Source organism: Toxotes jaculatrix, chromosome 19, assembly GCF_017976425.1.
Source record: "Toxotes jaculatrix isolate fToxJac2 chromosome 19, fToxJac2.pri, whole genome shotgun sequence".
NCBI lineage: Eukaryota > Metazoa > Chordata > Actinopteri > Toxotidae > Toxotes > Toxotes jaculatrix.
The window spans coordinates 3,808,486-3,826,541 of record NC_054412.1 but is presented as its reverse complement, the minus strand read 5'-3'; the positions used below and the strand labels follow the sequence as shown (position 1 = coordinate 3,826,541).

The following is an 18,056-nucleotide window of genomic DNA, read 5'->3' as shown; positions in this document are numbered from 1 at the left end:
AGCATTGTTAGCCGTGGTTTTAAGGTACAGCATTACAAGGGAAAATGTGCATAAAATCAACCTGTTATTTCTTTCTTGCGAATGTCACACTGTTGGCATGCTAACTATAATGTACAAAAACATATTGGGACAAGTAACATAAAAGTTCTGCCATATTGTTAGTATTTTAAAGAATATATTCACTTTTTTAAAAAGGTAAAACCTCCCTCAAATCCACTGAACAGCAGGACAAAGCCCACACACCAGTCCAGCATGGGGCTTTTCCAATATAACCACACATCCCACAAAATAAAGTACCTAGCTAATGATATGCTAACTTTTGTGGGTTTGGAAGAAAGGGCTAGGTTAAAGTTAGCCAGACATGCTAATGTTAGTGAGCTAAATTAGAACAGACAAGCGCACGGTTTACTTTGGGTTTTGGTTTTGAACGGACGAAAAAAAAAGACGTTACCTTAAAAACTCTTTGGTTACCGAGTATTTGCTACCAGTGCCGTGCTCCTCGGAATGTTCAGAAGATTCCAAAGCCTGACAAACATTCCGAACCGCGTTATGGTTGCTAGGCTACAGCATGACTGGACTGAGGGAGGGGTTTATTGAACAGTCAAGTATAAACTAAGGAAGTAGAAATACACCAAATGTCATTTAATCAGCCTGAAGCTTGTACCACCGGTGTCAAAACATTTAGGGACCAGCTATCACACAAGACTAAGTGTTTGCACTGAGATGAACTGGGTGGAAAGAGGAAAAGCTGGATCAAACTTAAATATCTTATTAAGTTAAGGAAAATGGCTTAGGAGAGAATGTGAAACACGAACTGACAGGCGTCGCCGGGGAATCACTGTGGCCATGTGACATGAACATTATGATAAATTTTAAACCCACTAGGACGTTATGAGGCTATAATGAGATTCTATCTTCCTGTGAGCGAGAATGATGTCGGCTTGAGTCTGATTTTTAAATATAAACACTGATTTGCAGCGTGGCCTCCCAACAGCATGGTTTCATTTGGACCGTGACAATCTGTCAGTGGACATTGGTGGATTGTTGCCGATGCGAGCACACACACACACGCGCACACACACACACACACACTCACTTCCCCTCGATGATGAAGTACACACACTCCACTAGAGTAAGACAAACACAGCTGGCTCAGATGTGTGCATGTCACATGGTAGGAATGTATAGGAACACAAATGGCACTGCAAGCTTGTCTGCCTCTTAAATTCATCTCATGCTGAGCTTCAAAGCTCACAAACATGTTCCTGAAAAACAGTCGATTTGCTAATCAATTAATTAACTTAGTGTTTCACCACTAAAAACTTGCATGGTAGCTGAGGGTTTACTAATACTGTACTTTAATATACTCCTTTACACAGCTTTGTGTGCAGTTTTACAAAAGAAATTGTTGTTTCTGTGATCCACAGAGCAGCAAACACACATCCCAGTGAAAATAAGAAGACAAAACCCTGTTCAGTAACACTGCTAATCATTTCCAGCTGATATCAAAGACAGAAGAGTCCATTTTCACTCATCAAGTAAATGTAAACACATTTGGGAATTGCATTATTGCACTGCTGTATGTTCTCTCTGAGTCATGTCTGTCTGGTGAAGGTATTGTCAACATACTGTACCATTTGGACAATGAATTTAATAAGCAGATTAGTTGAGGATTAGCAAACTTGGAGGCTTATTTTATTAGTAAACATGGAGGCGCAACAAAAAATCTGAACCATTTTGACACATATCCTGAGTTTGTTTATTTCCAACAGGGCCTGCATGAGTCAGTTACTGGCACGGTCTGTGTATTTGGCTGTTTCTAGTGAAATTAGTGAATTTACAAGAGCAGAGCATTGTTCCTTTAACTTTAGCTTTCCAAATCAAATACACATGGCGCTTGGCTAGAGCACCATATTCCATAAAAGTCAGGCACTGTCTCTGTAATTGGCAGGTGATGGTGACATTACAAGTGTGAGTACACTTATTTTTCCACAAATACAACAATAAAAACGACTTTAAAGGCATTAATCTGTGTGTATATATCTAAACATTAACATATTATTGTCAGATTAATTGTAATGTGCTGTTATAATTACTATACACAAGACTGTGGTGAGCAGAAACACCTCATGTCAGTGGTGTTGCTGCCAGAGTTCACAACCCAAAAACCCTGATTTTTCTTCCAGGATGAAACTCATTCTTTACCCATAATTCACAGTGTGTTTAGCCAGAGAATGTACACCGTCTCCTGTAGCTGTGTGAATTATTGTTGGATGTCACTCTAAATAAAACCCTGTCTCAAAGAAACCTCCTGACTGCTTTGTTTTGCTCGTTTCTACTATACCCAAATGAAATAAACTGCTCCGTGGTTGGGAATATCTTCTCTAATTGAACGAGGTGTGAAAATATTCTAGGATTAGTAAAGTTGGATGTGGACAGTCTTTCTGATGTGTGAGGCCATTGTCCGCTTTCCATTAAAATGTCAGCAAATTCTCCAGTTAATGTTCACTAAGTCTTTCCCACCAAACTCGCAGAGGCCTGGGTTGAAACCTGAGAGCACCACAGGGTCAACTGTGGATTCGTTCAGCTGCACCTGTACACACACACACACACACACACGCACACACACACACACAGATGTTGCTCCTGGACATTCCTTGCTTTCATAGATGACCATAGCAAGAGGAGGGTGAAAGCCAAATGGTGACAGCATTGTCTCCATGTGTGTCTGTGTGTGTGTATGTGTGTGTTGGCCTACTTGACTGAGTCTGTATTGGTTATTAGTGTGCGTGGGCGTTTGTTTACATGAATAAATAGTCCTGTAGAAAGTCCCTCTCTTCCGTAGTATGTGAAAATCTGTGCCTATGTCATGACAGACTTCTCTGCTTGCATGTACACACAGCAAATTAATATGGTTCATTATTCTTGCTTCATTGTGCATCAAAGAATCTTGAAATAATATTTTTAGTTATTATTATTATTGGAAGGCATTGCTGCAACAGAACATCATTTACCATGAACCACAGTGGTAAGCTTTTTCTATACAGAAAAAATGGGGGTGAAAAAAATCTTGAAATACTGCAAGCATTAAATTCAGCCTCCTTCTTACCTTCATCGCACAGGTTGAGTTTGGACAAGTTGCGTCCATCGTAGGCCTCTTCATACATGGAGCCATTGTCTCTCTCCTCATATGTGCTCAGATACATGGCCTTGTTCTCCATCTCCTCCTGACTGAACAGGAAAGATAGAGTATGATCCACTGTTACATTACAAAAGACGCTGCCATATCTCCTCAACCAACCCAAAACTTTTATCTCACAATCTGAATCACAATCTACACTGGTATTTTGAATTAAATAACATAAACAGTAAATTTGTGGCAATACATGTTGATGTATGATATGGAACATAAGTAACATCACTCAACATTTTAGTTGTCAGTCAGAAAATCTGGCAACCCCTCAACTTGCTCAACCTCTTTTCTCAACCTCTGTAACTTTCATCATAATATTATCACACACAGACAAAGAGAAACAAGAAATACAAAATCTAGAGAAAATAACTGAGCATACTGTTCTACAGCTTTGGCAGGTGAGGACATTTTGGCCAGTCCTTAAAGGTTTAGGGTCAAAGAGATAATATATGATAGGGGATAAAATATAGGATAAGTTTTAGGTGACAGGTTGGGTTATTAATAAGTCTGTGGTTGTTAAGGTTATATCTGTGAGTATGTGTGTTCTTCCGTTGCTGCCCTCTAGTGCTGTGAATCAGGCAGACCAGCTGTGAAAGCGTTGCACTTTTAAAGCTGCAATAGACACACACACACACACACACACACACACACACACACACACACACACACACACACACACACACACACACACACACACACACACACACACACACACACACACACACACACACACACACAAAGATGTAGATCCAAGCTAAACAAACAGAAGGAAATCCTTCTGGTGTGAGGATTGTGGCTGTCTCTAAACCAGTGTTATGTGATTTGTTTCCTCCGCCCACAGATTTGGACAGGGTTTGTGATTTTGCCCCATTCCATCTGTCTGTTTGCCCTTTGGGAAGATATTTTTAAAACCTAACCAAATGAATGGGCATAGCACTTTGAGGAAAGGTCAGTCATGGGGCAAGAAAGAAGTGATTCACCTTTCATACCAACTGGCCATGAGGAATGTGTCAAAGTTGCTTTGGCTTCTCTAATAATGCATCAACAGAGCCAAGTCCTACATCATTAGGCCAGTCAAACAATATTGTGACATTAAAGAGAACATTTCTCATGGTAGTGCCTGCCTGTCTGTCCAAATGGAAATGTTGACTTCTTTCAGATGTTCTTTTAGGCTTTTAATCCTGATCAGTGAGCACAGACACCTGCACCATAGGGGAGTATTATGCTGCCTTCACATCATTTGAGATGGAAGGTGGAGATGGGAATTGTCACAGCAAACAAAAGACTGTCCGCCAATTCATAGTTATATGATTTTTTAAACTTCCACATATTGCTGTGGGTACTGGCCTCAAAAACCCAGTATCCTGGATCAGTGTGCTTACATCTGACTCATAAAAAATACTTATAACCAAAAAGTAGCTCCAGAACTTTAATTTTGTCTTAAGCAGCTGTGATGTATGTGTCTCAAGTATATAACCACATAAAAATAACGAGAGGTGAAGAATGAAGTGCACTTTGACAGATACAGTTATGGCAGGATTCCAGTGCGTCCTCCTTTCAAAACCAAAAGCCAAATGGGCACATAAATCTAATGAAAACATTTCCTGGGAGAAGAAAGTGTCTCAGAAGTCACTTATCATCATGAGAAGTACCTCCATCTCAAACACACGGTTGACAACGTCATCCAGCAGGTGCAGCCGCTGCTGAGTTAGTTTGCAGATCTGGCGCACAAACTCTCACATAACTCAATTTTTAAATTAAAAGCAGAGTAAATCCCACTTTTTATTTGTCAAGAATTTAACTGGTAATGAATCGCAATCAGCTGCTCTATTTATGAACAACCTTTGCTGCTTTTTCACATTACATTGCAGCCAACGCCGTACTATTTACCCTGAGTCCAGCACGTTTGCTCTTCTAGTTTGCACAGGGTTTCCCACGCCACACATGATGCAAAGCAAACATAACTAAAGTGAAAAAGGAACACAGAACAAATAGATAAGGCTCATGACAGGCCGTGTAAGACACAGACATCTCTCAGGGATAAAATTAAATCTGCTGCAGTCATGAGTTGGTGGGTGTTAAACTCCCACAAGCCCCGGCGGCAGACCTGTGAGTGTTTGACAAAGTCGTTAAAAAGTGCTCAGTCTGGACTTTCTCATTACAGAGGGGATAGAGGGGTCAGGTTGACATTTAGACTGAAGCTAGGCAGGAACCATTAGGGCTGCTAGGAGACCCTACTAAACCCTCTATACCCCTGCATACGTGTTTGTGTGTGTGACTGTGTCTACAGAGTGTGTGGGTGCATTCAGGAGATGAGTTATCTTGTAATACACCGAGTTTGGTGGGATATAACCCTCTTTTATCACATGCTCAGTTGGTCTCTGTTACTCAGTGCCAGCAGAGGGTGAGATGGTGGGAAAGCAAAGCCGCCACTTTACAAAGCAAAGAGTCACCTCCGTGCGCTCTCATCATTTTAACGACAAAGGTGAAAATAACAGAAACACCACGTGAAATTCAGAAAAACAAATTCAAGCAAGAAAACCATACGTAGAAAGGCTGTTACACAGATGAGTGTCTATGATATGTGTCTGATTTAAAGGGCCAGTTCACTCAAAACACAACAAAAACAACTGAACTCTACATTTCCAGATCATCCACCAGGAGCAGCAGAACCAACCATGAGTGACTAAAGGCTTTGAGAACCATTGCCTATAGTACTGTTATATTCAAGCCCAAATATTCACATGCCTAACCTGGTAGAAGCAAGCAATAAAAAATAAAACAAAACTGTACACTGTCTACATTAATTTATCTTTTTCATTCATCTGAGTTTGCATCTGATTAAAACACCAAAGAAGCCTTTAATGTACAATATCAGCTGTTACTCATAGGACTGGATTCCCTTTGGCTTTCTCTTTAATCAGATTTAATGTGACTGAACCCTTACGGGAAGTCGGTTTCTACTTTCTTCATCCCTCAAATGACTGGAGGCTTTCCTGCTTGGAGCGCCATCCAATAACTACAAACAGTTCAAGAGCCAGAGTGACAACGAGCCAAGAAGAATCAAAGCTGCACTAAAGACAAAGTGTGGCTGTACATCTTAAGTATTTGACAGTCAAGTGTTGTTGGGTGTTGATTGTACTTTGCACATCACGGACCACCCCCCTTGAAATAGCTCTTATGTATTGGTACTTGGTCTTAAAGTGCTGTATCAGTAAGCACTAGAATAAACTTGACAATAAAGTCCAGATACAATGACATATATTGTTTGAACATGAACATTATCAGGGTATTGTGTGTGGGAGCAAAAACCATAGTTTTTATCCAAGTGAGCTCATATCAAATCCTGCAACCTCTGTAGTTTCTATCATCATTATGGGGAGAAAATATAAAGCACATATTGCCATGAATATATTTTGAAGCCTTATCAGAAAAACAAATAACCCTGGTGGCACATACAGTGTTACATCTTTGCTGATTATTTAGTGATTTATGATCTACACTTTGTAAACAGTTTGGACGGTAAAATCTATGGAGAGACTGCAACATCTCCACACAGCTTCTGTGGGTTTAGTTAACTCAGAGGTAAAGGCAGAGAGTGGCAGTTTGGTGAACAGAGAGAGAGAGAGAGAGAGAGAGAGTGAAAAAGAGAGACTGGAGATTCACTCAGCAAGAAAGGAAGCAATTATCTTGTCATGCGTCGTCGCGTCCTGAAATTTGCCCCCATCTGAGCAGCCGATTATCCGCGAGGTCAGAGGGAAACAGCGCGTGTGGTCTCAGCTGCCTGTACAACTTATTGAAAGTATGGGGTTTTAACGATAATGCTGAACAGAGTAGCCTGTAAGGACATAATACTGGCGGAGTAAAATGTCTCAAAAGTTTGCAGAGAAGTCTCAACTTCATGTCTGACACACGTGGCCTCATTGACTTGCCTAAATTGGAGTATTTATCCGGTTAATAAGAATTCAACAAGGTCTTTTATGTTATTATTTACCAACAAAAGCTCACACGTTTAGTTTAAAACCTCTGAACTTGGAAGTAGGGGGGAATTAAATAAAGCACTTGAAAGCACCATCCTTCTGCTCAGTCATCCATGTGCAACATTAACCCATTTTTCTCGGGTAATTAGAGGCAGAGATACTTCGCCCATGACCGCGGAAACACAAAACAACAATTTTCCGCGCATGAGTTGCACTGAATGTGCATTTCCTGTCCTTTTATACTACGGCACGCCGCTCTAATAAATACCATGCAGTAAATCAGATGTTTAACTAGTGCCATTTAACCCAATTGCAATAAAAATTTGACAGATGTCACCCAGTTTGCTACCAGAAAAGGTCACAATGCGGCCCACGATAAACCCAACAATAAATCATGTGGTGCTTTAACAGCGTTGCAGCCTTTTTCATTTGCTGAACAAATGTCAAGTGGCAAGAGTTAATCAAGGGTTTTAACAGGTGCAGTCACTTGACAGACAAAAGAGAATTTAAACATTTTACGGAACAAGTTTGAGCACTTTGTCATTTTAGGTTAAACCTGTACGACATAAAACACCAAAATAATGTTTAATAAATATATTTTTTAAAAGTGTTTCTCTCTCACCTTGTCAGCTGTCAAATGATTATTTAAAAAAAAAAAATCACAGCTCCACGTTTCTCATAATTTCCCACAAAAAGAAGTTGTGTCTTGGGGCGGAAGCTCCAGGTTTCTCTTCCTTCAGCCCTTCAGCTGTCACAGTGTCATTTAAAACTGCGCTGAATCAAACGCATCAGGCGAAGTGAAATCCTGCACCGTGCATATTAACTCTGAGCGCTGCAGAGGCAGAGACAGTCAGCAGCTTTGGAGTGAGGAACAATCTCAGACATTTGGAGTAATATACCCACAACATCGTCATGTGACCATCACTAAAACTCCAGCTGAAGTTTGCTCTGCCTGCAGAGCAGCAGAGGAAGAAGCTGAGGAGAAAGGTGAAGAAGGTTTGCGCCTGTACACATGCGCCCTCTGCTGGATGAACCGGACCGAGCGCAGTAACATCAGTTTATGTTGTTTTATAGACATGAGCGCAGGGAGAGAATAGGTACTGGTGGCCTTGAGTTGGTTGTAATATCAAAAAGTGGGAGAAAAAGGTGGAATTAGTCCTTGATTTAGACATAACCTGATGATGATGCCTTCATGAACCCCTTGTAAATCCCTCCATCGAGTCGAGAAGACTAAACACGACCACATTCCACATATTCCAGTGCTACATTTGCCTGATGTAATAAAACATCAAACATTATCAACAATGTTTTAATGGACCTTTGACTTGTTGATTTGATTCAGGTGCCATTTTTCTGACAGGTGCTGAAGGCATCATAAGGCAGTTGTGCAGCGGGAGTGCGCAAGGAAGATATGTCGAGTGCGCGCCGCCGTGGTGGGTGGAGCTCGGAAAAGGAAGGTACCCTTTGCAACACCATTGACAGGACAGGTACGGACGAGGGGCGCCATTATTGTTTTGTCCAGGTAGATACAACCTCTGATTGAACAAAAACCTGCATAAAGTTTGCAAAGACGATACTGCGTTTTGATTCCTATAATCTGTTACGTTTTTTTAAAATGTTGTTTAAAGAGTTACTGTACATCGCTGGGTGACTGTAAGCCACAGGGCGGGCCCGTCTTCAGACGTTCGCAAAGCGGTACGCCAAATCCCATTCAAATTTCTGATATTTTAACTTGGCACGATTTGTAAGCACATGTACACACGTTATATCCCTGTAAAGATGTTTTAGACTAACTGCTTCAAATCGGCAACAGCCCGTTTACGAGGACATACCTTAATTAGTCAAAATGTCAACATTTACAACCAGTTTATCCACTTTTTCACTGTTTTTACATATAGTTTTTACAGCATTGAACAGCGTGACTGTGGGGTATTCAAGTTTTAGATGAAGCATGATGAATGTATAAAATATCAAGGAAAACCATGAATCACTGTCATAACTTATTAGTTTAGTTTCATGCTTTATCATTTGCTCGAATTGTGAACAGAAATTGGCCTAAACCTCCTGCCGTGGGAGAGAGAGTGCATCAAAGCCAGACTGTATCGTGACAAATGGACAAAAGCTGATTAGCGACGAAGCTTAAGTTGTTTTAGAAAGTTGGGCCTCTTGAGTAACTTCTCACATAAATACTACTGGTCAAAAGACTCGGTCTGGAGATGCTGTATTTCTGCAGGGCACCGCACGGGGGCAGGATTACATCTTTGGATGCGTGAAGGATGACTGCAACCTGAATATAAGTCTTGTGTGAAGACTGGAGTTCAGTTTGGCTCATTGTATCACATGAGAACAGTCCCATATGAACTCTAACGCGCTGACATTTTCTCCTTTAAATAATAATTTTGCGAATTTTAGACTGATGTTTACTCAGGTAAAGTTATTCAGTGGTTGCACATTTAGACAACTTTTACCAGCTGAGATTTGCTTTATAAAAAGGGTTTTTGTAAAGAAACATTTGTTTTTCCTTTTCGTGACCACTTCATATCGCTGTACTTAAAATATAGTTTCAGTTGTTGTGTATGAAATCAAGTTGGTGAGAAAACAAACAGACCTGCCTGTACATTCAGTTCAACTTTGCTGCCCTGAAGCTCAATAAAACAGTAAAAAGTGCAATCCAAAGGTGGCAGCAGGGAACAGATACTAAGAGAAGTGGAGTGTTGCAGGAGCTGAGGAAGACATCAGGCTGAGGGTCAGGCAGCATTTCAGTGATGTTAATGTCACGTAAAGGTTTGCAGTGCAGCTGTTGAATGTGTGGATCTAAACACATCAGCTTGGATTAAGTGTTAAACATAAGTTGCAGTTCAATAAAGTAAGTGAGTGGCAGGATGTAAAACTCTACCACACAGTCTGTAAGTGGTACCAACAGCCAATTTTCCACCCTGCTTGTTACAGCATATTACTTTTGTTTATAAGTCCTGGTTCTGTTGTAACTGGGCAGAGTGAACGTAAATGAAATGGTTCAGAGCAAATAAAAAAAGCTGTATATGCAGTCACTTTATTCCCCTGTAGATATAGACCCACTGGGGGCTCAGTTTGGGAGCCGTATGGTTTAAGAAACGCTGTCTTCAGGCATAAAACCAACGTTATTAGACAACAGTAAGATTTTCTTTACCCTGAGCTCACCCTGGCTCTGAAGGGAAGTTTCCTCTGTCTCTTTGCCCCGGTGTAAAGGTCTTCACTCTTTGTATGCCAGTTACTCTGCTGGGACCTCGTTACTGCCCCAGCCAATCAGCCTTCTCCCTTAATTAACACAGGAAATTACATTCCTATATTTATAACCCAATAAGTAGACTGGCCCGCTGAAAAGGTCACATCAACAGTTTTCGCCCTATAGTGGTGCAGCCCATGAGGATATGGCTGGGAGGAAAGCCAAGTGAACTGGAGGCATAGAAGCAGCGTTTTTTTTTTTTTTTTTTTTGAAAACAGCAGAACTTTTTTGACCTCTGAGAGTCGGAGTCGGTTGATTTCATCTTGCTGCAGAGCACTCCCTCAGCCACGCTCAGCTATTTGCCGTCATGTTCAGGAGGTTGTCGAATTTATCACCAGAAAATAGGCTTATACTGAGTAAGTAGGTGACACCACATGACAAGAAAATTTAATCCAAAGCGTTTAATATCAGGAGAATATGACATTTCCTCACGTTTGAGCATCTACCATGGACAACAGTGTCCTCAGCTAATGTGTCCGCAGTGATTTTAACGAGGCTAAAGCAGGCAAAGTTTCAGATGCCACTCTCCATAGCACGGCTTCTGTGTTGTTAACTTTTCTGTCTTTCCAGGGTGCTGCTGATGGTTGCTGCTGCGGTTGCAGGGTGATGGGCCTGTCAAAGCGAGTGTCGTCGTGGACGGTGGAGGAAGTGTTGGAGTGGGTGCAGGAACAGTATCCAACCCACACGAGCATGTTCTATAAAGCCATCATTAAACATGATATTTCAGGTGCAACTGATGCGTTAAATTCAGCTTTCTTCATCGGCATAAATGTTAGATGATAACACAAAGAGGGTGCATACACAAAGATAACCTTTGCCAGCATTTTAAGATTGGGAGAAAACTACGTGTGTTAATGTGGAAATTCAGCCCTGAATGTACTTTGGTTTTAGTTTACTTTGAGGGCTCCTGATTTACACTCGACACACACTCTGTTTGTGAATGAATTTGCAGGCCGTGCATTGCTGAGATTAAAGGATCATCACCTGGAGCTTCTCGGGGTGGAAGCTGAGGAGCAGCAGCAGGAAATCTTGCAGGACCTCCTCCTCCTCAGAGTTCAGGAAGAAATCAATGAACTCAGTGACATCTGCTCTGGTGAGAATGCCAAATGACTTTGTCTTCAGGCTGTAGCTGAGACACAAACTAATAAAACAGTGATAGAAAAGTAGTTTGTTTGACAACTCTGAGCTCAGAAAGTAACTCTGCATAGTGAGAGAGAAATTGATGGTGGTTTTCATTGGTGTTGATGTGGTCCTGCATTCCCGTGGAATATGCACAGGAAATCATAGCAAATTGTGCATGCACATACAGGAAATGACTTATTTTCTGGCAGGTTTCTTCCCCACACTGTTTAAACTGCACATTTAAATGTTGCTAAATCCATCAACAGTCAAACTTCAGCATTAATTAAATGTTGCGTAGCATTTGCGGTCAACGAGAGAAACCAGCTACTGACTTATCTTTTGTTTGTTCTCTTCTCTCCAGACTGTTTTTCTCCTTAGCAGGAAATAAATCGTCAGAAGAAATGCAGCTCACTTTTCTATTTCCCTTCCATCCATTCATCCATGTGAAGGACAGAGAAATGTGGGAGCGGTGGAAAACACTGAGAGAAGGTGAAAACAAAGAGGAATCAATGAGGAATGAAGAGAAAGAAACCTATTTCCTGTATGAAATCTGACCTGCGCAGGTGGATGAGATTGGTTTTTGTCTGTCTTTTTCTGACACTCACCGTCCATTAGCCTCTGACTTTTTTTCCTCTCTGTAGTGGGTTGTTATTTCCGGTGTAGTATTATAAAATACTGTATTTAATCTACTGAATCTACTGAAAGACTATGAGTCCATCAGTATCCCTTACAGTTGTTTGTTACTAAGAATAACAGCTTCCACTGCATTGTTGATGACAGACAATGCCTTTTCACCCAAATAGCATGACTGACAAATCTCAGATTATCGGGACAGTAGTTGATGCTGTTCTGTTTTTTAATATGTTTCTGATGATGTGATTAAGGTGAATCCTGTTTAGCAGCAAAAGACTGAATTTGTGAACGTCCGTAATGAAAGGGGTCCTAAAATATTCAGATACCTTTATTCTAGAATTCCCTGTTTGTTTTATTTATGATGTTCAGTTTTAGTGTGTCTTGCAGCACCAATACCACTGTGTTTGTGTTACATAAAAGGTCAAGTCTATTTCTGAAGATTTTTTCATGGCCATGCTACAGTATGCTGAATTAAAAATGCTGCTTTGGCACCTGCTGAGTTTTTTTTTTTTTTTTCTTTAATCTCCTGTCTCTTTGGCAGACAGCCTCCTCTCAGACTCCAGGTGTTCTACTTTAGTGTAATCATCAGTCATTTGTTTGTCGTCTTTCTGCTTTTACAGCTGCAGCCTCCTGCCTCTCATGTGAGCAGTATCCAGTATCTCCTCTGCAACTCTGTTCTTGTCTGGCTGGAAAAGTGACTGATAGACCACTGTGAAAAATCTAGGACTTCTAAACTAAAGGTCACGTTAACGAAAACATTAACACATACTTGCTTGCAGCCCAGATCAGCATGTCGTAGACTGCAGACTACAGCAAGTGTAGTGTTGATGAACTATGCAATAAAAATGTAATCAAACTGCATCACATCCAGGGCATCGGCCGTATATCTGTAATCCGAGAGTATGTTTACAGTTTACATGTTTCCAGAATACTCAACTTCCTGTCAAGTGACCTTTTTCTCTCTTTTTTTCCCCTTCTGTTTTTGGGCCCGATTGTGCGTATTTATGTGTGTGATTAATACCCCAGGAGATGGTGTGACATTTGATTTGGCGTGGGGTGGCTGGGGAAGCTCTTACTCAGCACAAACGTAAATCCACCTCACTGATAGAGTGAAGGGGATGATGAAAAACAGCAATGACCCTGACAACAGAGCCGAAATGGAAAGGCTGACGCTAAACACACAAATGCAAATCTGAGTTTATTTCTAGACATATCATGTTTCAGAAAATTACACCACACGGGGTTATGGTGTATATTAGGAAAAAATGACCTTGAATGCATATGTTCATTTGTATAATTAAGTTAAAATGGCAGGTTTTATTATAAAAATATTGACTTTATATCAGGTCAAATGTATTAATTTAATAAAATATGCAAACTTGCAAATTGCTATTTCAACCATGAGTAAAACAATTTTGCATGCTCAGTTTAATCTGTTTTAAATATTCATATCACTATAATCAAGTTTTAAAGTTCATTCTTGACCTTGAACGGAGCAGTTGATAAAAGTGAGATTATTTTATCAGCCAATAACTCTACTTTAAACATAAAGCATGTGTATATAAATGTGAACCCTATGCATCTTATAATTTCTTTTTTCTGTTAATTTATTTTTCAGTTCCAGTACCCTGGCCCTGAACATACGGATTTAGTATATATTTAAAGAATGTATGTGCTATGTTTGCTTCAATCTTACTTAACTACTTATATAATCACTTTCCTGTTCCCGTTAAATGGACTGACAAACACAAACAGATCTGGCTGAGAGGAGAATCTGAGACAGCTTAGGGCTGCCGTTCACACAGTGTTATACCATGAAACGGGTTGACCTGACTTATTTCACGTCTACACTTGGCTCCTGTTTTCTTTCAGACAGAGAGAGACCAGGAGAGAGATCCACATACAAGCACAGCCATGAAAAATATGACTCTTTCCATTGTTCCATCCAACCAGGCCAGCACTGCAGCTGTGATGGCGACCAAGCATCCTGCGCTTCTAACAGGCCAGTTGAAAGTCAGCTGAGAGCCTCCTCCTCCTCCCCCTCAGTCCCCTCAGCATCCACCAGCCGTGGCAGCCTCTTTGTCACTTTGTTGTGATTTATTCATTTCTGCACCAGGGAGAGAAAGATCAATAGTTTCTGAAAGAAAAATGAGTTAGCGTCAGGCCACTACGAGGGGAGGAAAAAGAGAGGAGTTCACTGTGAGTTCAGAGGGGATGTGAAAGTTGAGGAGGCCATGCCAGGAATCTGCAGCAGTGCCGAGCCACATTCAGCTGTAATTTAAAAGCTAACATTATCAGCTGTAATTGTGTCTCCCTGGGAGCAGTAATTTGTCACATTATGTTTCTGTTACACCTTGAAAATTGGCTGTTGGCATCCAACTTGCTTTGAAACATCAAGTCTGTTTCCACCTCTGTGAAAACCGCTGGTGCTGACAGGGATTAAGAGAGTGATTTATTTGCATTCAGCAAACAGGAAAAAGCAACTTACGTTAGTGGACTGGAGCCGCTGGCAAGCTAACGGGACAGGCCACAAAGCTAACATAATACTCGCATGGCTGACATTACATTTACACCATTTTGGCTGAATCAGTGCTGCCGACTGAGTGTGAGACTCACGTACTGACACAGATCTCATGGCACGCATGCCTTTTCTCATGCTAAGTTTTCATCTTGGCTTCCTCCGATGTAAAGTTTATGATTTTTGAGTGAAGGAACAGCAGTGTGTGCAACAACAAATCACTGCATGTTCCAATCGCAATGATTCTGTGGTTGGGCAACTAACACTGAGCATGAGTGGAGTAAGTCTATAGAGAGCCAGACCCATTATATCAAATGATAGTATACTCACTGTAGGTGGAGGTAATGCACTAAGTGGTTCCCAATCTCCCACTGAACTCAAAGAAAAGCAGGGATGGAGGAACAAATACATAGTGCAATGGTCATTTTTGTAGTTTTATGAGTTTGTCAGGTTTTACTCAGGATCTGTTGGTGCAACCTTGTAGGTCTGGCCTACAGTAAGCAAAAAGATCAAAAACATGTCATCGTGTCCAGATGTTTGAGTGGTGCTGCACAACTACAAATTAATTCTGCTCGTAGTTGAATTTTAGCAGTCTATTGCATTCACATCTTGTGATCCAAGGCTTTTTTTTTTCTTGGACTTTACAGGGATCTGGTGTTTCATGATTTGTTTTTTGTGTTCAGCAATTTCAGGCTCCCTCTGGGCGATTTGTATTGCATGTATCAAGATGAAACATGATAATGATATTCTAATTCAAACCAGCTGTGTGGATCACAAACCTATATGGGGATCTCTCTCAAGGGTGGACTGCACGGCGAAGAAGGGTCTTGCCTAAAATATCCCTCCAGTCACAGAGCAGACTACTTATTTCAGTTGTTGAGTTTAACTACTCCTCAAAATGAAATGGCAATAACATCGTATTATTCCCCTGCGAGAAAAGTTTCCAAAAAGCAGCTACATAAAGGACTGTATTTGAATGGTTACGTGTGCGTAATAACGTGACACATTGATTTCCTGCTGCTCTGCTGAGATCTGGCAGAACAACGTTTACAACACCATACCCAGCTTCACGGCACACACACACTCCACTGTGTGCATGTGGACGTGTGGATTTGAACAATAAGTGTGTGTTAAGCTCTCATTTGTGCATACATCCATACATCTTTCCTCATGTGCAAGATTGCCTGCGCATGCAAGCATTTTACGAGTGAAACTGTCACCTGAGAGCAATCAAACACCACATCACGTTTATTAAATTTTCCCCGAGCCTCTGCTTGCTTATAAAATTGCTCCTGGCCTGTGCCAGTCTTTAGGTAGCCATCTGCAGAGCTACAAAGTGTGAAACACGGCGCCTGACAAATATCTGCTTTCAAACATATATTTATTTACTGCCTATTTTTTTGAGGCAAGATGCAGAACGTGTAGGTGGCGGAGTGAGTTTACAGAAGAAAGTTTCATCTCCTGCAGCAGTCAAAGCCTGATGTAGAGTTCTAGAGCAAAAACACTGAATTTTTACCAGCTCCCGGAGTGATACTGTGGAGGTGACCAGATCTAATTATGGAGGAGATAAGACTCACATTACACTTCTATCTTCTTCTATCAGTCTTCTCATCTAATTCTTGGCAAGAAAGCTAACAAAGTGTATTTCTTAAAATATTAAATTATTTCAGTGTAGCCTGTGGAAAGTGGCTAATGAACCTAAATTGTCATTAGTCACTGTACCAGATGGACTGCATTTAAAAAAAATCCATTTGTGCTACAATCTTCATATGAGCACTTCTCATTACTGACTGTGGAAAACATCACAACATATTTGTGCTTTTATCAAAAGTTTAAATATGTTTTTAAAATTGTGAAGTTTATATTTGACAGTTTTGTGGCCCTGAAGTTTAAGCAAAGTAGGGACTCAAATTCACTTTAATGAGGATGTTAAATGCTTTAAGTGCAAGGAATTTTAAAAACTGACATTGACAGTTGCTTTTATTGAGGTATAATGTACCAAAAAGTGGATCACTTTACATCAACATCACTCTACTTTGTATGAACCTGCTCTCAGTTATTTGCTAAATCTCCATTAGATTTAATGCATCTTAGCTTTTCATGCTCCTGATGTAAATTCATTCTCATGAGCAAATTAACACTTAAAATCTTTCGTTTTATTGCTCCGGGGTTCAAAATCCTCGCAGTGATTTAATGTTTCCAGCTACATTCACACTGGATTTCTGCCATGGAGCAACTTTACAATCAAATTACAGCAGAAAGAGAGACATCCACCAGCCTGAAGCCTTTCCCTCCCGAGAATCTTCATCTCAGCAGTGATCAGTGTGCAGTAACCGGCAAACTGTCCCTCCAGGTGAGAACAGATATGTATGGATGGAGAAAGAGATTTAGACCAGAGGTGCAGGAAAATGCTTCTTATCTACACTTTAAACATACGCTGATGTGTTGACAATGATGGATGCAAATATTTAATCTAATCACATGAGTGTGAATAGCTTGCTTACAGTCTTTTCTCTGGATAATTATCTGTGTCATCTTTCATTTTCTGCCAGTTTGAACATTTTTGACTTAAATAGTGTGTAATGGAAATCTTTGGCTCTGTGTTTGGTGAACTCTTGCACCTGGTTTTGTGGAGTAAGCAGGGGGAAAGAGAAGCAAGAGAGACAGGGAGACGGATAATAGAGACAGCTAAATAAAAGCAGATTCAGTGCTCCTGCTGAGTTTATTAGCAGAGTGCACCTGTTCACCAGCTACAGCAGGTGCCTCTCACATACAAGGCCAGACTGAATGTAAATGTGTGTGTGTGTGTGTGTCTGTGCTAGTCCAATCACTATGATCTCCTGCTACCGAACACACCCATTTGTCAAGACTAACAAGTGACACAGGAAGGAAGGTGGATGATGTGGCAAACCTCCAGCTACAGCTGGAAAAAAAGAAGAAGAAGAAAAAACAACAACACAGTGTACTTTATTACCTGGAAGTGGGAAAATGAGTTTTGTCAACAAATGGCCCATCTATTTCCCCTCACATCAATGGACTCATGGCACTTGATTTATCTTCTCTGTATTGGAAGCAATGGAGTGAAAAGGGGAGAGAGAGAGAGCAATAAGGTGGGAAAGATGGGCTCGTGCTGCCTTTAAGTCTGGTGGGGGAAAAAAAACAAGAACACTGAAATGGCTCGAACGGCTCACTGAATGCATTTAAGTTAGAGGTGAACCTCTGATCAGGAAGATTTCACATCACGGACTCTTAACCACTCCAAACAGGCCAAACAGAAGAAGCAAGCTCTGCTCTTAGGGCGGCAGACGGCAGATTTCATCGTCTAAATTGCATTTTCATTGCACA

At 40.8% G+C, this 18,056-nt stretch overlaps 2 protein-coding genes across 3 annotated transcripts in view; one reads left to right on the top strand and one right to left on the bottom strand.

Moving 5' to 3' along the window:
• The window catches only part of scara5 (scavenger receptor class A, member 5 (putative)), a 57,554-nt gene extending 49,517 nt beyond the window's left edge, over window positions 1–8,037 (bottom strand). The window contains exons 1-2 of one of the 2 annotated variants that reach the window (XM_041064470.1): window positions 7,796–8,037; window positions 3,110–3,231 (exon numbers count right to left, since the gene is read on the bottom strand). In XM_041064470.1, the coding sequence (XP_040920404.1) occupies window positions 3,110–3,221 (112 nt within the window). In that variant the 5' untranslated portion in view covers window positions 3,222–3,231; window positions 7,796–8,037. The remainder of the gene's footprint in view (window positions 1–3,109; window positions 3,232–7,795) is intronic. The other variant, XM_041064471.1, reaches the window with a different exon arrangement.
• A 588-nt stretch (window positions 8,038–8,625) lies between these two features.
• LOC121199271 (sterile alpha motif domain-containing protein 12-like) lies at window positions 8,626–12,754 on the top strand. The gene is made up of 5 exons (XM_041063792.1): window positions 8,626–8,695; window positions 8,802–8,868; window positions 11,009–11,165; window positions 11,391–11,531; window positions 11,922–12,754. Exons 3-5 carry the CDS (start codon window positions 11,045–11,047, stop codon window positions 11,936–11,938), a joined length of 279 nt encoding a protein of 92 aa, XP_040919726.1. The 5' UTR covers window positions 8,626–8,695; window positions 8,802–8,868; window positions 11,009–11,044; the 3' UTR covers window positions 11,939–12,754.
• Window positions 12,755–18,056: the final 5,302 nt, after the last annotated feature.

Coding starts and splice junctions, on each gene's coding strand:
- LOC121199271 (XM_041063792.1), top strand. CDS start 11,045: ATGGGCCTGTCAAAGCGAGTGTCGTCGTGGACGGTGGAGGAAGTGTTG. Junction 11,166..11,390: donor CATTAAACATGATATTTCAG/GTGCAACTGATG, acceptor ATGAATTTGCAG/GCCGTGCATTGCTGAGATTA.